This window comes from Eleutherodactylus coqui, chromosome 12 (assembly GCF_035609145.1).
Source record: "Eleutherodactylus coqui strain aEleCoq1 chromosome 12, aEleCoq1.hap1, whole genome shotgun sequence".
In the NCBI taxonomy this organism is placed as follows: Eukaryota; Metazoa; Chordata; class Amphibia; order Anura; family Eleutherodactylidae; genus Eleutherodactylus; species Eleutherodactylus coqui.
Window position 1 is genome coordinate 59,934,760 of NC_089848.1, and position 20,351 is coordinate 59,955,110.

The window sequence follows — 20,351 nt, forward strand, 5'->3', positions numbered from 1 at the left end:
CTGCTGGTAAGTATGGGGTCTCTGGGGGGCGCCGTGACGGGCTTCACTGCGGAATATTCCGCGGCGGAGCCCGTCACGCTCGTGTGAAACCAGCCTTAGTCAGTGTTTAACCCCTTAATGACGCTGCCCTTTTTTCTCCCCATTTTCCTTTTTTCCTCTCCTTTTTAAAAAAATCATAACTCCTTTATTTATCCATCAACGTCGCTGTTGGAGGGCTTGGTTTTTGCGGACGAGTTGTAGTTTTCAATGGTGCTATTTAAAGTACCATATAACGTACTGAAAAACTTTTTAAAAAGTCTAAGTGGGGTAAAATGAAAAAAAAACGACATTCCGCCATCATTGAGTGCGTCTTGTTTCTACGGCGCACAAACTGCAACAAAAATGACATGATAACTTTATTCTATGGTTGGGTACGATTACTACAATACCAAACTTGTATAGTTTTTTTTTTACTATACTACTCTTTTTTTTTTCAAAGACATTTAATTTTTTTCAATTATTTTCTGCGGTCATCTTCTGCGCACAATAACTTTATTTTTCCGTTGACGTAGTTCAGCGAGGGCTCATTTTTTGCGAGATGTCCTGTAGTTTGCGTTAGTACTAATTTGGAATACATATGACTTTTTGATTGCCTTTTATTGTGTTTTTTCTGGGAGACAGGGTGACTGAAAAAGTGCATTTCTGGCGTTCTTCATTTTTTTTTTCAGACGATGTTCACCATGCGGGGTAAATAATGCGCTACTTTGATAAATCGGACTTTTACAGACGCGGTGATACCAAATATGTATCTGCAGGCTCCTGCTCCCGGGCGGCAGAGATCCACCGTGGGATACGGCAACGCCCGTGGACAGGCAGCCCAAAGCCCCATAACATCCCCATTATATTTACAGTTTTAATTTTATAGACTTTTTTTATTCATAAGAAATTAGCCGAAACAAGAAGAGTGCAGAAGTGCAGTTTGGGATAATTATACGGCTCTCCAGAACTCCGATTCAATTTACACCTCTTTCACATAGGTGTTACCTATCATATTGTTTCCAATTGAGTTGTTTGCAGTTATAAAGCAGCGCTAGACTAAAAATTAATTCTTCATTTCACTTTTTCTAGATCATTGTTTAAAAGAAGTCCCATATCTCACATTCAAAATAATGATAGATCTGATGTGAACTAATGTTTAACTGAAGAACATCTAAGTTATATGTGCACATTCATAGATAAATAGATTAGTCTACTTGCACTACTTCTGTATGATTTCCGAAAATCGGACAGAAATAGCATCCATACATTTGAGTGGCCGCATGTGTAATGACCTGAAAGAGCTGCTATGTCCTGCAACACCCATAGGGAATGATAAGGGCCGCTGCAATTCTGCAACACCCATGTGTGGCATATTGCAGGGAATGGCTCGCTACCCAAGCATACGGCAGGAGTTGGGAGGGTGTAGTGCACTGGCGAACTATAGGGGATGCGGTTGCACCCGGGCCCAGGAGCCTTAGGGGGCCTATAAGGGCTCTCTTCTCCATATAGGGAGCCCAGTACTATGAATAAAGCATTATAGTTGGAGGCCCTGTTACAGGTTTTTATTGGGGCCCAGGAGCTTCAAGTTACGCCTCTGGTGTAGTGTATGGACCTGTCCCAGTGGCACCTACCAACTTCTGGTCCCGGAAGGAGTTACCGCAGCTGAGTATAGAGCCAGTAGTCCTCAGGATGAGGGTGTAGTAGTTGTTAGTTCGTGACGCCACCGTTCCACACACTGGCATGCATACACGGCGGAGAAATAAACACTTAGGCAAGTGTATCGTACCTCGGGTCCTCCGGAACGGTTAGGGCCCGGAATAAACTTTACTAGTGACTTTCAAGACAAACAACTTCAGCGGGAAAACTTGTGGTGCCCTCATGTGGAAGATGGGTGCTCCTCAGCCGACAAGATGGGTCTCCTCTTGAACCCAATCACTCCTATTTTCATCCACACCACATTACATGACAGACTGATACATTTACATACAGACCGGAACTTTACTATTGTTAACTCTTCACTCACTGCAGCTGTGCAACACACATACTGTAAACAACGAGACAAGCTTTGCACAGTGCATCTACAGAAGACAGACCTGTATGACATATATGGAGGGGGCCAGGATGGCGTTCTGGGACACTACATATGCACATGGTCTGATGAATAGTCCGAGTAAGAAAGAAAAATATCAGCATGTCCTATTCTTGTTCGATTTCCGGGCAAGTATAGCATATATCAATGTGCAGTCTGTCTCCCACACATTGAGCAGCACACAGATGGGATGTCCGTCTACTGACCGATGTGAGGTGCGCCGAGAATCTCGGGCACAACTTTTGAGTTGTCCATGTGCAAGTAGCCTTAGAAGTGTTTTTTGTTTTTTAAGTATTATTGTACTTTGCAGGATCTTCACAGTCTTCTGCCTACACTAGTAAAACCTTCTCCCCTCATTGTTAAAGGCTAGAGATGAGCGAGTGTACTCGGTTCGGGTGTTTTTGCACTCGAGCACCACTTTTTCCGAGTAACTGACTACTCAGACGAAAAGATTCGGGGGGCGCCGGGGGGCGGCGTGGTGGGGCGGGGGGTAGCAGTGGGGAACAGGGGGGAGCTCTCTCTCTCTCTCTTTCTCTCCCCCCCATTCCCCTCTGCAACCCCCCACTCACCCCCGGCGCCCCCCAAATCTTTTTGTCCGAGTAGTCAGTTACTCGGAAAAAGCGAAAAACACCCGAACCGAGTAAGTTCGCTCATCTCTATTAAAGGCTATGGACACCATTGGGAGACAATTCTTTTCAGTAAAATACATGTATTTTTGGGCTGACAATCATTTTTTCTATAGGGCTTATTAAAAAAAGCTTGCGACATTTGCCTTCTGCAACTCCTTTATATCACTGTATGCATAAACTGCAGTCTAAGCTTCAAAAGATTTGTCAGTGTTGCGGACTGACGCTTCCCTTATTTCTTCTCTCCTGCACATTTTATGTTCAAAAGGTTTAGAAGGTACAATTAATGAAAACTGCATAAACTATTCGTCATCTATTTCCATCAGTCAAAATTGGCTCTCCAAAAATGGAAACAAACAAACCTCCTGAAGAGGAATCACCATCTCGGGAGGCCATCGCACTTAAATTAATCCAGCATTTTATGTAGGAGCCATTCTATAGTGGGGTTAATGCCCTATAATATCAATCCAGTCAGTGTGGCGATCCCTGGTCACAATGTAGGGTTAACCCTTAAACTGGGGTAGTAAAACAATGAAATTAATGGGAGTAATTGCTGCAATTTGGAAGGGGTCCTATACTACTGCCATACTATTTTATAGTTGAGCTCCTGCCGCCTACCTGATATAGAGGTTTTAAAGGTCAGTGTGTAGGATTTGTTCCAAAGCTCTCCAGAAAAGGGTCTACTCAGCCCCCCTGCACATTTTATTAGTAAGTTTATGACCACACACACCGAGTGGCAGGATTAGCTAGGGATCGCCTTTGCTGGGGTCAAAGGACACGTATCTTCTCTGAAATCACAGTCAGGAGTAAATCTGAAGTCTGACACTCGGTCAGCTTTATTAACTCAGGTCAGAATACAATTAAACAGAAGCAAACAGCCTGGCCTATTGGTACTAACTAATATATGTAGATTACCGCTGTACCAACTACACAATAACATTATAAGCCTGATTAATCAGCCAACAGGTCCTACTCACCCTGTATCTCTGCATACAGGAGAAACCTTTATTTTTATCACAACAACAAAAAAATGTTTGGTAGCGTGTAGTCAGCAGAGCAAAATGTGATTGTTCTCAGTAAGAGAAACCAAGTAATCCTGTAGATATGATACCTTTTAATGGCTAACAAAAACACATGATGTTATAGCGAGCTTTCAAACCTATGCAGGGTTTCCTTTTAGTGTGTCAGAGGGCAATGCACTCCTGATTATAAGGTTCCTCAAGTTTGGAGGTTGCCTGTAACACAGAAGCAGAGGGTCCTGGAATATGGTTGTCAGATGGTCATCCTTGTGTAGGGTATGGTGGAGTTTCTTTGTAGTTTTCCCCAGTAGTCTTGCTGTGAATTGTAGGTCACTACTAGAGGAACCCTGAGAGGTCCGAAAGCTCGCTATAACATCATGTATTTTTGATAGCCATTAAAAGGTATCATATCTACAAGATTACTTGGTTTCTCTTGCTGGGAACAATCATATTTTTATCACAACACATAAACTTTGTTGTAGTCATTAATTAGCTGATGAGCAGTTGCAGGAGTGCTGAAAAGAAACATAAGTCCAGCACACTGATGGATCGAAAATTAAGACATGAGCCGACTGTCACTCTTGTGCTTTCATACAGGAGCAATAGCCGTTCAGTAAATGGAGGTGGAGCACGCAGGAATCTCTTCTGGCCACCCTCCTCCATGACTGTGAACAGGCAATCGTTCAAAGAACTGCCTGTTGGAAAAACGCCGTACAGAAAATATTAAAGGGGTTGTCCGGTTACTGGACAACATCCCTCCTACAACACCAACTGTGCTAAAATAACAAAATCAGCTGTACCGACCCATCCTTTATTGCCATGATCTAGCGCTGTAGCCTCGCCGTTCTCCCAGTGTTTGTTGTTGAAGATGGTGTCATTTGATATCACATGACTGCTGCAGCCAATCACAGTATCACTGCCTGTTCTCCTGACAACATCTTAAGCGCCATGATGCCAGGAGTTCAGAAAGGGGACTACAGCATCTGATTGGCTGTTACGTGATATCTGGTCACATCAACTTCAACAGGAAACACAAATTACGGTGACAGAGGACGGGTAAGTAGTGCTGAATTTGTTATTTCAGTACAGTTGGCGGTATAGGGAGAATGCTGCCTGGTAACCAAACAACCCCTTTAAATAAATCTGGTTAATGTGCTTTATATTGCAATTTTGTTATCACTCATACAATGTCCCAAAATACTAAATATAACGAAATAAAGAAAAATTTCAGAGTCGTCAAACACTTCAAGTCAGTGACGACCCGCGTAGAGCGACAGTTACAGTATGCAGGAAATTCAACCTGAAATAATTCATCTACAGTACACATAAAACAGGAACAACAACCATCTCAATGGTTTATAGCACAGAATTGATTATTCAGGTTCGAAAAAACCATTTAACAAGTTGCGGACCAATATACAAGGGAAAGTGTTAAAATGTGGCATTGGCAAAAGGAAAATGTGGGCAGCTGCCAGGCACCATTCACACCATTGGATAAAGGGTGATCCATGTCAGCCTTGATAAACTTTCTAAATACTTGTTGAGTATAGCTGACTCTGTTGCCAAATGGTCAATATATATCTGGAGCCAGCCTTTATTTAGAGTAGCAACAATACAATGTTTCATATGGTGATTTTATGTAAATGAAGATTTGATTTTGAACACGTGTCAGAAGGTTGCAGTGATAGTCCAGATATTATAGCTTCTCAAAGTCCACTGTTGGACAACCCTTTGAAAATTCTTGCTAGCCTATTCTGCGTGTATTCAGACACAACACAAAAAGCCAATAGTTAAAGTTGTTGTTTGTAAGCAGAGTTCCGTAGAGACTTCTGGGTTGTTTTCTATAAATGGTTGTTAAGATTAGAGATGAGCGAGCACCAAAATGCTCGGGTGCTCGTTACTCAAGCCGAGCATTTTGTAATGCTCGAGAGCTCAGTTCAAATAACGAACCCCATTGAAGTCAATGGGAGACTCAAGCATTTTTCAAGGTGCCCCATGCTTGGCATAGGCAATGGTTCTCTCTCTCTCTCTCTCCTCTGAAAATTACCCGAGCACCTCGTGCTCGCTCATCTCTAGTTAAGATGTTTTCCTTTGAACAAATATAAAAATCCATAAACAGCAAAGGGAAAAGTGGAGATCTTATTTGGCAAGAAGTTGTACACCTCATAGGTATGTGGGAAAATGGCCACATTGTGCTACAGTGACAGTTCTGTCCATTTGCTTGCTATGTTATTTTTTAATTGTCTGCTTTATTGAGTTTTTGAAAAAGATACAACATAGGCATAAAAAGAATAGGTTCAACAACAGTATAAAAAGCACATGCCAAAGAAAGCTCAACTGCTACTAGTGAAGAGCAAACTTTTCAAAGGTTCTGTTCGGCCGCTTCGCCAAATTTGTGTAAAAAGTTCCGTTCAGTCCGAATTTGTTCGAACGGAACCAGAACTTCACCAATGCTACTAAAACTGGTGTACAGCAGAAGCAAAAGGAGGAGAAGGACAAGAAGGTGGAGGAGAAAGCAAAGAAGAAGGTGTAGGAGCAGGAAAAGGAGGACAAAGAGAAGAAGAAAAAGAATGAGAAGAATTGGGAGGAGAAGGATAAGAAACAGAAGAAGAAGGCATCCTTGGTATCAGTTCATACGTGCAGACTGTTTGTTAGCAGTCACGCCTCCTCCAATTTGGGCAGGGTTGGTAAGGGTGGCTGCATATTAGTTGGCATTGAACATTTAGCTTGCTCATATTGCAGTCTGGCTCTCTGCATACTACCAGGGTCTATGGTGATTGAACCTGCCCTGCAGTTTATCAGATGGTGCATTTTTGGCTCCCTTTTCTGTGAGTTATTACTGATTGGCATAGAAGCAGTTTGGAGTATTCAAATCTGCAACATATATATTACCTGATACTACCATGAAATGGAGAGTCGGTTTACTATGCGAGTCTCAAATAAAAAATTGCAATACATCTTAAAATTTTCCTGAACTTAAAGAGTTAAAATACAATTTTAACACATTGGATGCTGCTATTTATTCAGAAAATAAATTATGAGAAAATATGCAAAACAAAAGCCTAAAGTGACAACATAAAAGGTGTTAAACCGTTATTCGGCAATCAAAATCTGAGATTGGAACAAAATATAGGACAAGAACAAATACAAGGACCATACAAGTGAATGCAAAGCGATAAAATATCTGTGGTGGCAATAATGTAACCAAATGTAACCAATTCACTGGAGGACTAAATGCAGGCAACAACAAAGCCCATGTTAAACCATCCTCTGGATGTGCTTAAAGGGCCTCTGTCTGCACTTTGGAGCATCATAAACTTCGTATTGATGCCGAAAGCTGGGGGGACGAGGAGTCTGGGGAGGTAGTTCTATACTCACCCGATCCTCCGTTCCTGCTCTGTGTCCCCGTGAACTTGGCGTGCGCAGACGGCTTGACTCTTTTCAGAAGGCTGCTCATGCACTGCCACTCATTTCTATGGGAGAGTGCGCTCAGTTGCCTTAAAAGAGTCAAGCTGTGTGTGCGTGTCAAGTTAATGGGGCCACAGCGCAAGAATGGGGGACATACTTTCCGGGACTCCAAGTTCCCTCAGTTTTGAGCACGGTAATTTAGTTTATGATGCTCAGAGGTGCTGATAGAGACCCTTTAGGTCTCATGTCCATGAGGAAATTCGGGCCCGCACGGATTCTCCTTGCAGAATCCCGCAGCGGGGCTTTCCTTTCCCACAGACATGAGGCTAGAAAATCGATTATACTTACCTCTCCGGACACTGCGGGTCTCCCCTCCGTCTTGGCCGGATCTTCTTTCTCCAGTACGGCGGATGTGCTTGGTACCTCGGCAGCGTGCCGTACGCATGGGCTGTACACATATATATTTTTTTTAACTCCTGCTTTCCCGCGGTCCTGCGGCACAGCACAAATACAGCTGCATCTCTACGGGAAACCCGCACAAAATGGAGCATGCTGCGGGTGTTTTTCCGCACACGCGATCCGCGCGCCAGGGAAAAATGACATCCACAGGTATTTAATTACCTGCTGATGTCCAATGCATCCCTATGGGCGTGGATCACGCGTGTGGAACACCTGCGCAGATTTCTTAATTCCATTTTGCCCGTGGACATTGGGCCTTAAACAGAGAATTTACCTTACAGACATTTTAAAGCGGTTGTCCCAAATATATAACTTATCGCTTATTCACAGTCTAAGGATTCACATGAGCGTCTGTGTACATAGGTGCACAGAAAACTGCGCACCCACGTACGTGCACAAACACGCCTGAATGCAGGTCCGTTACATTGCCTTCAATGGTGCCGCCGCGGCTGCCGGCGGCTCTATTGAAAGCAATGGGCTGCCGACACCCCTGCAGTGATTTTCAGGGAAGGGCTTTAAACATAAGCCCTTCCCTGAAAAATCAGTCCTACCTATTTTAAAAAAAATACATACTCACCTCTCTGCCGCAGAGCGCTCAGCCAATCACATACAGCCCTTTCAGCAGGCGGAGATTTTAAATCCCTGCCTGCTGAAAGGCACTCAGAGCCGTGTAGGGACCCAAGCGTCAAGACGCGCCGGAGGCCCAGGAGCAGCGGAGAGGTGAGTATTTTTGTTTTTTACTTTTTACACCAGATAGGACTGATTTTTCATGGAAGGGCTTATATTTAAAGCCCTTCCCTGAAAATCACTGCAGGGGTGCCAGCATCGTGATCCTCTGCCACAGCTGTCACAGCTGTGACAGCTGTGGCAGGGGATTCTTTAGTCCTCGCGGGGAGTCCCCTTGTCACTGAACACTGTGACAGTGCTGTCACAGTGTTTAGTGACAAGGGGACTCCCCGCAGGGAATATTGAAAGGCACCACAGACCTATATGGTGCACGCATGTCCTATGTTTTGCAGGTAACTCCTGTAAAACACGGACATGTGAACACACCATAGGGAACCGATGGTTCTAATAGATACGTGGTTTTGTGCGCACAATTGTACGCACATAAACACGCTCGTGTGAATCCACCCTAAGTGATAAGTGTGCTATTGATAGGGTTCAACCATTGGGTCCCTCACAGATGAGAAAAGCAGACCTAAAGGCCTGTTTACACGCAAAGACAATCTTTTAAACGTTTGAAAGCTTGACAGTTTTAGCAATCATTTTGCATAAAGTATTAATGGACACTAATGTCCATTAACACTTTCTCATCTTCATTTGCGTGTAGAAGGGCCCCCGAGAGCTATTTGCAGAGCCCAGCATGTAAGCTGGGCTCTGCACACAGCTGCATTGCTCTTGCATGGGTTCTTGGCAGAATGCAATGTAATCTCCACCACCCACTGAGAACACAGCATGCAGTCTGTGTTATCTACTCTCCGGCTGAACAATGGATTTTAAGCTCACCTTAAAATCATCGTTCAGATGAAAAGTAAACGATGGCCGCGTTTATACGAAACGATTATTGCTCATTTGCCATTGTTTGAACAAATTTTGAGCAATAATCATTGCGTGTAAATGGGCCTTTAGTTTTTCTAAATAAATGGAGCTGTAGTTATGCATGCGCATTACTTTTAACAGGTGTAGATGTGTATTAGATGTAGGGCAACCAGGTATATCATGTGTAAGGTGCATATTTTGGTATTTTTTCCAAAGGCTTCCTTACTCGCCTAATGCCACTTCGCAGGTGGCCAATTTTACTAAAATGGTGCATGCTATATAATGCACCAGGGAAGATGGAACAATAACTCTACAGCGCCACCTATTAGAAGGCAGCATTTCTGCAAGTCAATGTCAGACCTTAAAACAAGCTTTGTAATAATGACTGGGAATATAAGCCAAAGCCAGAGTCTTCTGCAGAAGGACAAGATAGCCAGGTACAGACAGACAATCTAGGAGTTTTTGCCCCTCATCAGTGTACAGTAGGTTGCTGGCTTGGCTGGAGAAGAGACCTATGGGACAGGAAGGGTATAGTTTCGCTTTAGGGAAAGCACCGAAAGAGGGACATGCTGATGAGAGGCAAATACCTCAAAACAGTCTGTCTGTGCATGGTTTATCTTTTTCTAGAGTTAAAGGGGTTGTCCCGCGCCGAAACGTTTTTTTTTTTTTTTTTTCAACCCCCGCCCCGTTCGGCGCGAGACAACCCCGATGCAGGGGTTAAAAAAGATCACCGGACAGCGCTTACCTGAATTCCCGCGCTCCGGTGACTTCTTACTTACCCGGTGAAGATGGCCGCCGGCATCTTCTCCCTCCGTGGACCGCAGGGCTTCTGTGCGGTCCATTGCCAATTCCAGCCTCCTGATTGGCTGGAATCGGCACGTGACGGGGCGGAGCTACACGGAGCTACACGGAGCCCCATTGAGAAGATAAGAAGACCCGGACTGCGCAAGCGCGTCTAATTTGGCCATTAGACGGCGAAAATTAGACGGCAACCATGGAGACGAGGACGCCAGCAACGGAGCAGGTAAGTGAAAAACTTTTTATAACTTCTGTATGGCTCATAATTAATGCACAATGTACATTACAAAGTGCATTAATATGGCCATACAGAAGTGTATAGACCCACTTGCTGCCGCCGGACAACCCCTTTAATGGGGTCTATAGGGCACTGTTCGTTTTCACCATAGGATGGATCTGTGCTTGGCTGTCATTCCATTTCTCTGTCGTATGATGAAATAGGAATGAAGAATGCAGATGTGAGCAGAACCTTATGCGGTAGAGGAGCTTCCTAAAAAGCACCAGGGCCTAGGTGTGATTGCTACCTCTCTAGCCCCTAAATCTATGCCCCTAGTGAACATTATGCGGCGCTGCTTGTATGAAAAAGTGATTCTTGTCTATTGGCAAAAACATTCCTCCTCACCCGTATTTATTTAGTTTCTGCCATTTGTCTACCTCTACAATGAGTCAAATTCCATTTTAGCCATTCTTGATTTGTATAACTTTGCACCATTAAAGTTTCAATTTTCAAACATTTCAAAAAATCTTCTTTGCAAGAGGTGAGCTTGGTGCGCCGTGTGTTACCTGACAGCATGTTATCATTCTTTATTGAAGGAAACTTCAAGGTCATTTCATGCTTGTGCCGATGAATCATCAGGTGATCCTCAGTGGGGAATCGCTGTAACATAGGAAACATAAATGTGTAGTAAATGCTTGGTAAAGGGTATCAATAAAACACAAACTGGGCTGTAAAGGTAATAAGGTTCATTAAACACATCTAGGGCATAAATGAGGATCTAGATGTATCATACAATGGATGTTTGCTCACATGACAATACTTTTACTCATTTGTAGGGCAGCAACAATAACAAAGATGAACTGCCAGTCTGGAGTACATTTTAGGAAGCATTCAGTACCTGTTCAGAATGAAAGAAGTTGCCTATATGCCCTATAAGAGTCTTTCCTGCTTTGACCATCCTCTATGTGCCAGAATGGCGAGGTGTTGTAAACGAGTGGCTTCATCTCTGGTGGACTCAAGTTGTCCATGTACCACATCTAAGTGACTATGTAATCTTGTAGATATGATAACTTTTACTGGCTAACAAAAAGACATGATGTTATAGCGAGCTTTCAGATCTACTTAGGGTCCTTCCCCAGGCTCACCATGCAATAACACATCTCACAGTCTGGCTAGAGATGGCTTCCCTTGGCCAAATTAGATGTCTGCTACGAGCTGGACCAACAGCGATGCGCTAAGCCCTCAGTGATTGGTGGCTTTAATATGACCATTAAGGACAACACCTTTAAAGCCTAGATCCATGTTTCTTTGAATGGAGAAGAAAGCATGATTGTACTCAAACACCGTATATGATAATGGAGCTTTTCTTTCTGGTAAAAGAGGTTTCATGGAGCAAGTAACTCTATCAATCTCCTATAAATGCATGTTCAGATTTGCTAAATGTATACATTAATCCTTATAAGACCAACAGGAGTATTTAGAGGCCTTTAGCCCAACTTGCCGCTTTCATTTACCCATGAAATGATAAATTGCGGCACCACCTTTGTGGGTGGTTTCTAGTAAACTCATAAATTGCAGTATTATCAATTGACAATTTAATATTAGAAAAACAATACAGTCAGAATAAAACAGAACAGCTGTAGGGGATGAAGAGGTAAGGAAAGCCCTAACAGGCACAGTAAAATCAAGGGGCAGTCCATGGGTACCTTACTTAAAGGGGTTGTCCCGCGCCGAAACAGGTTTTTTTTTTATTCAATAGGCCCCCCGTTCGGCGCGAGACAAACCCAATGCATGTGTTAAAAAAAAAAAATGGATAGTACTTACCCGAATCCCTGCGCTGCGGCGACTTCTTCCTTACCTTGCTAAGATGGCCGCCGGGATCTTCACCCACGGTGGACCGCAGGTCTTCTCCCATGGTGCACCGTGGGCTCTGTGCGGTCCATTGCCGATTCCAGCCTCCTGATTGGCTGGAATCGGCACACATGACGGGGCGGAGCTACAAGGAGCAGCTCTCCGGCACGAGCGGCCCCATTCGGAAGGGAGAAGACCGGACTGCGCAAGCGCGTCTAATCGGGCGATTAGACGCTAAAATTAGACGGCATCATGGAGACGGGGACGCCAGCAACGGAACAGGTAAGTGAATAACTTCTGTATGGCTCATAATTAATGCACGATGTATATTACAAAGTGCATTAATATGGCCATACAGAAGTGTATACCCCCACTTGCTTTCGCGGGACAACCCCTTTAAAGGCTTTTACCAGGCAAATACTATCAATGGCATATAGACATTAAATAACCAGCGGGCTTGTTGATCTGGGTCTTGGAGTCAGGTAGGAAGTTTCAAAATGTTGATCCAGGGATTATTCTGACTGCTATTATGAAGTCGGGAAGGATTTTTTTCCCCCAAATGGGCTAAATTGGCTACTGCCTCATTGGGTTTTTTTTTGCCTTCCTCTGGATCAACAAGGAGGTGTGGAAACAGGCTGAACTAGATGGACATTGTCTCTCTTCAGCCTAACATACTAAATTACTATGTTACCTATATACAGGATAGGTCATCAATAACTGATCACTGAGGATCCAGCTCTCAGGATCCCCGACCATCAGCCGATCATCTGGCTGCTGTCAGTGCAGTGGGGCCGGATGTGATCAGTAGGGTCAGAGAAGGAAGTCTTAGAGGCAGCTACACGCCCAGTGAAATAAATGGCAGTAAAGCCGCCTATTACACTTCCAGCTCTGACCCTGATGATGACATCCAGCCCCACTGCACTGACAGCAGCCGGATGGTCAGCTGATCGCCAGGGATCCCGAGTGATGGATCCCCAGCGATTAACTATTGCTGACCTATCTTCAAGATTGCAGGATTGGTATTTTCCTGGAAAATGTTAGAATCTTTTGTGATTTATTTAAATTTCTATGTCAGTATCTATATTAAAGAAGAATCTTGTCATCTTGCAGATTTCATAGTGAACAGGGATCCTAATAGTAGTCTGGCACTTCTGGCTCTGAAGAGAAACATTTCAGGAGCCATGACATTCTCATCACAGGCAGGATTACAATGGAAGGTAACACTTATTCATAATAAGCGATAGTAGTATTTCCATTGACCGCAGCCGTTGGCTCCCCTCACCTCCTCCTCGTTCCCTCGCCATCTGTGTGGTATATGCTGCACAATCCTCCTTGCTGTCACTGCTGCCCATAGGGTACACGGCCTGCCCAGACTACCTGTTAAAGGGCCACTGCACACACCAGATTTTCCATCTTCAGCCAATCTGGACACCCTCCTGGTTATTTAAGGTTCTCTCCTCTACTGGAAGGTGCCTGAGCAATAGGTTTTGTTGGGTTTTGCAAGGTGATTTTGTTTCTTGCTTGATTCCTGTTTTGACCCATGCCAGTTCACCCAGCTTTACCATCTTATCCTGACCTTGGCTTGTTCCTTGGCCACGATTTATCTGATTGCTGCCTGCCCTGACCTTCTGCCTGTCTCTCTGTTCATGCATGACCTCCACCTATTCTGACCTCGACTTGTGATATCGACTATGTCTCTGTCTGTCTTTCCTTTACTACGTTATGGTGCATCTGACCTGTCCTACTGCACCAAGGTAGCGGTGCTCGCATCTAAAATCAGAGCCCTCAAAAACAGGTTAAAGGGGGAAAACCAGGAATCTGCTATATGCAGCCCTCAGGAGTAGTCCAATGCCAAATTGATCAGTGGTACAGTAAGATCACACCTGCTGTGTGACAGATGGTCACAGCTCACCTCCTTTCTTTCCATGCACAATAACCCATGCAGAGGCCACAAGGCATACCTAGAACGCGCTCCCATAGAAGTCAATGAGCACCTTCACTCTAGAAATTCCTATGGTCCATGTGGCTGCTGAATGCCCTTGACAGCATCTGAGGCAAGATGGCGGACCGCATAACAATGTACAGATCATAGAATAAAAAGATATGTAATCGGAAAACAAGAGCAGACTGTAAAAAAGATGGAGCAGTATCTGGTTAAATCAGTAAAAAGCAATATAGATAAATTATTTTTAAATGAGGCTTGTGGTGTATACAACCCATACATAGGTGTTCACATCTCAGCAAGTTATTCCCAACGGGATAGGGGATAACTTGCTGATTTGTGGGACCCCCACTGATCCAAAATTTGACAGCTCATTTCACTTCAATGGGAACTGGCAGAGATAGCGAAGTTCAAATGCTCACTAATCTCCATCAGTGCCATGGAAATGAATGGAGCAGTGATGCATGATGCGCAAGCGTGGCCATCACTTTTGAAAATTTAGGGATGCGCCTGGGGTGATGTCTCGAGATACGTGGGGGTCTCAGCAGTCAGACCCCACTGATCTGCAAGTTATCCCTTATCCAATGCATTAGGGATAATGTGCCGAGATAGGAATACCCCTTTAATTATACACTAAGAATACAAGAGTGTTAGCAGACATTGAAGATACCTGGGCCATGGCATGTTGGTGGATGGGAAGAATGCAGCTATAGCTGAAGGTAGTGATGATTGTGCTAGGAAATTCAGGACACTGGGCAACTGACCCATGGCATGTGCCCTTGGTGTCAGATACAGGCAACACTCCTCATGGTAAAAGAGGCTAATTCCTCCATCAGGATGTTTTCCAATACCCAACAATAACACCTGAGAGACAAGTAGCATTCATTAAAAATGATGGGGAATCATTTATTACAATGGGCAGCCAATACGTCTCTACAGAGAAAAGAAGTATTTACATTATAGCTTCCCTCATTTATAACAGGTGATTGTCCATCATGAGATCCCCAAAAATAGAACCCCCCTCCCTCCCCTTAGTAATTAAGTATCATGATGCGATGACATTGGCAGAGGAACGGAATCAGGGTGACATCACAACATCGGTCCGGGCCCACGTTATCCTTGGTGCATATTTACTGTCATTCTGGTGCCCATCTCTTTTTGTATATCGGTGTGTTAGTTGGCTGGGATGTGTTCAGCCCAGTCAGCCAATCAACATTAATTTTTGCACATTTATTCTGGCTCCTCCTCTTCGAGGATCGGTTATACATTGGATCTAGCCTCTGTAGGCATATCTGAAAGTATTCCTAGTGGACTTCTGTCTGAAGAGTACTGTCTGAAGGTGTTTTGGTCCAGTCAGTGATTCTCTGCCTGTCCAGAGTCTCCAGTCAAGTTTGCTGCCCATTCACTTTTAGACCTGTGATCCTTTTTAACACCTTGTTGCCCTGAGTGTTCATGTTCATTCGCATTTTAGAGTGTCATCTATCCTTTGTCCCTTTCCCTGTCACCCTAGGGAAAGTTAGGGTCATCCCAAGTTCCTGACGTGGGGTCGCCTTCGTCAGGGCGGGGTCTCCGATTTAGGAAGAGATCCCTCATGTTATAGTTTTAGGATGAGATTCCCTTTCTCCCCACTTTTTGGTTCTGTTATAAATACTTTTGGCTCTCCGTGTTAGTATAATGTATGTGTATTTGTCCTGCTTGCATAATAAAATGATGCCTGTGATGTCAATGGGGAGACCTAGAGCGGCAGTGGGGAGAGGAGAGTATAAAATACTACTTCTTGTTTTATGACAGGAGTTTAACTTTTTTCGAGCATGCTCGGAATGCAATGATGCCCTTATGTCAACGGCCATAATGAAAACTGTCTTTCTTGCACACAGCAACTAATCACAGTGCAGTTTGCATTTGGTATTCTGCTCTTCAAAGTGAAAGCTGCTTTGTGATTGCTTGTTAAGGGCAAGAGATATATTGTGTCTTGATGACGTAACATTAGGTTGCTCAATGTGCCCCATATTTTCATCAAAAATATACTTTTAAAAACGTATACTTTTCTTATACTAGTACCTACCAGACATAAGTCTAACTATGATCCTAACAATATTACCAACTAACACTGACTCATAAAAACAGGACAAAAATACAAATTGGCATCTAGAATGGGTTTCTGTGCATAAATCTGCCACATCTGCTTAAAGTAATTGTTTGGAATAGTGTTTATGCAATGCTAATCTCTTTTCCTGATGACCACAACAAATCATGGAGAGAAGAGGACATGCAGATACTTGGCTGATCCGTGAGGTCACTATTGATTGGAAAACAATAGGCAAGAACAGTCACTCAACAGCACAATGTTCACCGGAAAGATGAGATGTTTTCAACGCTTCAAGTTAAACTGCCCTCAGAAAAGAGTTCTGTCAAAAGAACCCATCGATTTCTATCTAAGGTCTGTAGAGACGGCAGATATAGTAGGGTTTTACCTGTCTGTTCCTATTACTCACCACAGAAGTACATGGCACTTGCCGAACTCCTCCTGAGGCATGCGGGACTACCTGTAGAGTCAACAGTTGTTTGGCATACAGGTGGCTGACTTGTATGGTTCCCTTAAAGGGGTTTTATGAAATTTTTTTTTTTAATACAAAATCCAGCTCCCCCTGCCATAAACAAAAAGTAGTCATATACTCGCTGCTCCTCACATCTGCTACGCTGCTGCTCCCGGTGTTTGTTTATAGGCTGCAGTACCGCCTGTTTACAGAATGTCATAGGCTGCTGCAGCCAATGACAGAGCTCAGCGATCACTGGGCTCTGTTATTGGCTGCAGCAATCCATGGCGTCCCATAAACAGGCGTGATGTCAAGGAGAAGACTTGGAGCGGCAGCGCAGGACACAGCGAGGAGAGGGGAGTATATGACTGCTTCTTGCTTTAACTTTTTTTGAGCATGTCCAAACTACAATGATGAATATGCCCTTATGTCAGCTGCCATAATGAAGACTTCTTTCTTGTCCACAGCAACTAATCATAGTGCAGCTTGAATTTGGTATTCTGCTTTTCCAAATTAAAGCTTCCCTGTGATTGGTTACTATGGGAAAGAAATGCATTTTTTCTGTATGGCAGCTGAGATAAAGCTGTTCCAATAACTGCAGGACACAGACTTTTGTCAGAGTGCTGGTCATGTGACCTGGAGGTAGGAAGAAAAGTGCAGGATACACAGCCTGGAGAGGGAGCGATACAGAACTGGAGGCTTCACTGCAGCGCTCACTGATATTGTGATGGATTTCCTCAACATAAAAGCAGAGTGTTTCTCTAAATGTCTCTCTTTTTGACATGGATAATAAACTTGCATTAATAAACCTGCCACATTTCTCCAGAAACTAACTGAATATTAGACCCCAACTTCTATATCAGTCTGTTATTTGGTGCAATTTCGATCTTTAAAAAAATCAATATAAATTCTGAGCTAATATTGAAATTAAAAACTATTCAAGCACACAGATATGAATGAAACATCCATCTTTATCCTCTTTGGTAAAAAAGGTAAAGTCCCCTGGTGCAAGCACCGAGCCATGACGGACTCCTCAGGTGACGTCACATTGTGACGTTTTCTTGGCAGACTGTTTTTGCGGGATGGTTTACCATTGCCTTCCTCAGTCATCTTTTACCCCCCACCAAGCTGGGTACTCATTTTCCGACCTCAGAAGGATGGAAGGCTTAGTCAACCTTGAGCCGGCTACCTGAACCAAGCGAGGTTCCTCTTTGACCATCCAAAAAAAACCCACACAGCTATGAAACATAACATTAAAACCACCTGCCTGATATTTTGTAGATCCCCTCTTGCCATAAAAACGAGACATGGATGCCACAAAACCAGTGAAAGTGTTCACATTTAACTTTTTTTCAGCAATTTGACCTCCAATAGGTCTTCTGTGAGATCGCAGAATGTTAATGTTAAAATCGCATCGCACAAATTCGCAACAGCACAAACTTGCTATTTTTGTGCGATTTTAACATTAAAAAGTCACATTGAAAAAAATGCAGTGATATCGCAGCATTAAAAATAACTCTGTGGGTAGATTGTCCTTGATTACAGATACAGAAACTTTTGCAATAAAAAGGACATAATACATATTTCACAACCCAGTGTAGATTTCACTAGCTGCTGATACAAAGTATCCTTATATACAATGTTGCGCACTCACCTGTGAGCAGCCAGGAGCATTGCACACGAAGGACCGGTCCTGCTCCAAATTCATCTCTTATTCTTCATATATCTAGAACGAGAGATGTGATAATTAGCGACTGAGGAATCTTCTCACTTAATAAAATAAGGATAAGAAACTGATATTTGTGAAGTAAACATTGTAACAATATTAGAAACTATTAGGTAGAATGAACAGAACATGAATAGTCATCAGATTCCTACTTGCTTGGATGCGGTTTCTGTATGACTTTATACAAAGATTTTGCAAGGATCATTTCTTGACTTATCTCACATTGTGGCCCTCCTGAATTTCAAACAAATTTTCTAAGCAAAATTATTGCTAATTAATATTTATTAAGAGTCCCCCCCTTGCCAGCTCCAAAAAAACCATGGCAAAAACTGTTGTACACCCCTGTTCTACATGCTGAAAGCTGACTCACCAGTTTTGTGACCCTTTATGCAATATCAAGCAACAATTAACAGTAAGGCCGAATGCCCATGGATGGATTTTTGCTGCGAAATTCGCTGCCAGATGCCCACCGCGAATTCCGCAGCAATGTTTGTCCATAGACACACTATGTTAAAAGATTCTTCTCTGCCAATGAGTGGAAATCAACTGCAATTTTCCGCTCATTGGCGAGAATCTAAGCATGTTCTATTTAGTGCAGAAAATCACTCGGACGGCTTCCATTGCAGTCAATGGAAGCTGTCCGTCCCGTGGAACTTCCGCAGATCGTGGGAATCCGCGTCATAGCCCAGCGCTGGTGCGTCATGCCCTGCATTGCGCATGCACGCCAGTGAGCCACTCGTGGTGGATCCGGACAGATGAGTATGGGTCTCTGGGGGTCACAGTGTCTCATTCCGCTGTGAGATTTTGCAGTTAGAACCCGACCCGGCTGTGGGCAAGAGGCCTAAAGATCAGGTCCAAACATTTCTCCAAACACTCATTCGCACGACAATCTGACTATGCAAATGGACTAACAATAAGCCAATGAACTAATGAATAAAAATGTTTGCTGATTAGCTGTACATTCCCCGTTTGAAAGAAAATGCAAGGAGCGCCAATTGACATGCTTATTAAATTTGGCCAAGAATTTGGCAGGTGTGAAAAGACCATCAGACTGAAGCTGGCCATGCATTTTAGATCGCCATTAGCTGAATGAGCCGTCAGCTATCTCACCAAGCATTACATATGTTCTGAATGGGGAGAGAGGAGTAAGTCACCACCAGACTCCTCTGGCCTTGGCTTATTTTCCCAGGAACAAAAGGATAAGATATGCAGAAATCCAACTCCCCATCCTTCTGTTCCCCTGACATCTGCTGACAGAGAAGATTCTGAAGGCCCCCATTACATTAGACAGTCAGCAAATCCTACAGAAATCAGTGGTCTCTACCAATGTTAATTTAGTAGGGTTATCCCAAAATCTAAAGTTATCTCCTATCCACAGGCTAGCAGATAATGATAGGTTCAGTGAGGGTCTCACTGTTGATGAAAACGGTGGTCCCGTTTCCACATCCTCCTCACTGCAGACTTACTGCACCCCCCACAGTAAGGAGGAGAGTGAACGCAGTGATGGCTAGGCATGTGCAGTGCTGCTCCATTATCTTTCCATGGGGCTGCGGAGAAAGCCGAAGTACAAGCGCTTGGAAATTTCGGTCAGCCCCACTGAGATGAATGAAGCGGCGCCTATGAATGCTCTGCCATCACTCCATTCATTGGGACAACACTGTGGGTGCGAGAAGCAATTCTGTAATGTTGAGAATAGGGGGCCATGGAGCCCCCGTTCCCAGGATTGTGGGGGTCTCAGTGGTGAGACCCCCACGATCAGAAAGATATCCCCTATCCTGCGAATCCAGTTCTAGCAATCAGAGGGGGCCTCAGCAGTGGGACCCGCACTGATCAAAACTTTGAACATGTCGCTCTGAGATGTCAAAAGTTTCGGAAAGGTGCAGCTACTTTTTAAGCAATCCAAAAAGCAAAGTGTTACATTTCTTAAATACTGTAAATAAATGGGTTAAAATCAAGTAGAAACTACACGGTGAAGACTTCACAACTTGCAAATGTCTTCAATGCTGCTCATATGCTTCAACGGCAAATTTTAACTATTTCAGTGGAATTCAACCACAATCACATGTCTATGGAGTTGCCAGAGTGATGTTTGAGGATAAATGGATTGGGCAGGCCAGCA

The 20,351-nt window shown here is 43.7% G+C and overlaps 1 protein-coding gene across 3 annotated transcripts in view; it reads right to left on the bottom strand.

Annotated features, from left to right (window-relative positions):
* The window catches only part of CREB5 (cAMP responsive element binding protein 5), a 426,900-nt gene that overhangs the window by 317,493 nt on the left and 89,056 nt on the right, over window positions 1-20,351 (bottom strand). For all 3 annotated transcript variants that reach the window (XM_066585646.1, XM_066585645.1, XM_066585647.1), the window contains exons 2-3: window positions 18,161-18,232; window positions 10,743-10,836 (exon numbers count right to left, since the gene is read on the bottom strand). In XM_066585646.1, coding sequence (XP_066441743.1) covers window positions 10,743-10,836; window positions 18,161-18,214 — 148 coding nt within the window. In that variant the 5' untranslated portion in view covers window positions 18,215-18,232. The remainder of the gene's footprint in view (window positions 1-10,742; window positions 10,837-18,160; window positions 18,233-20,351) is intronic.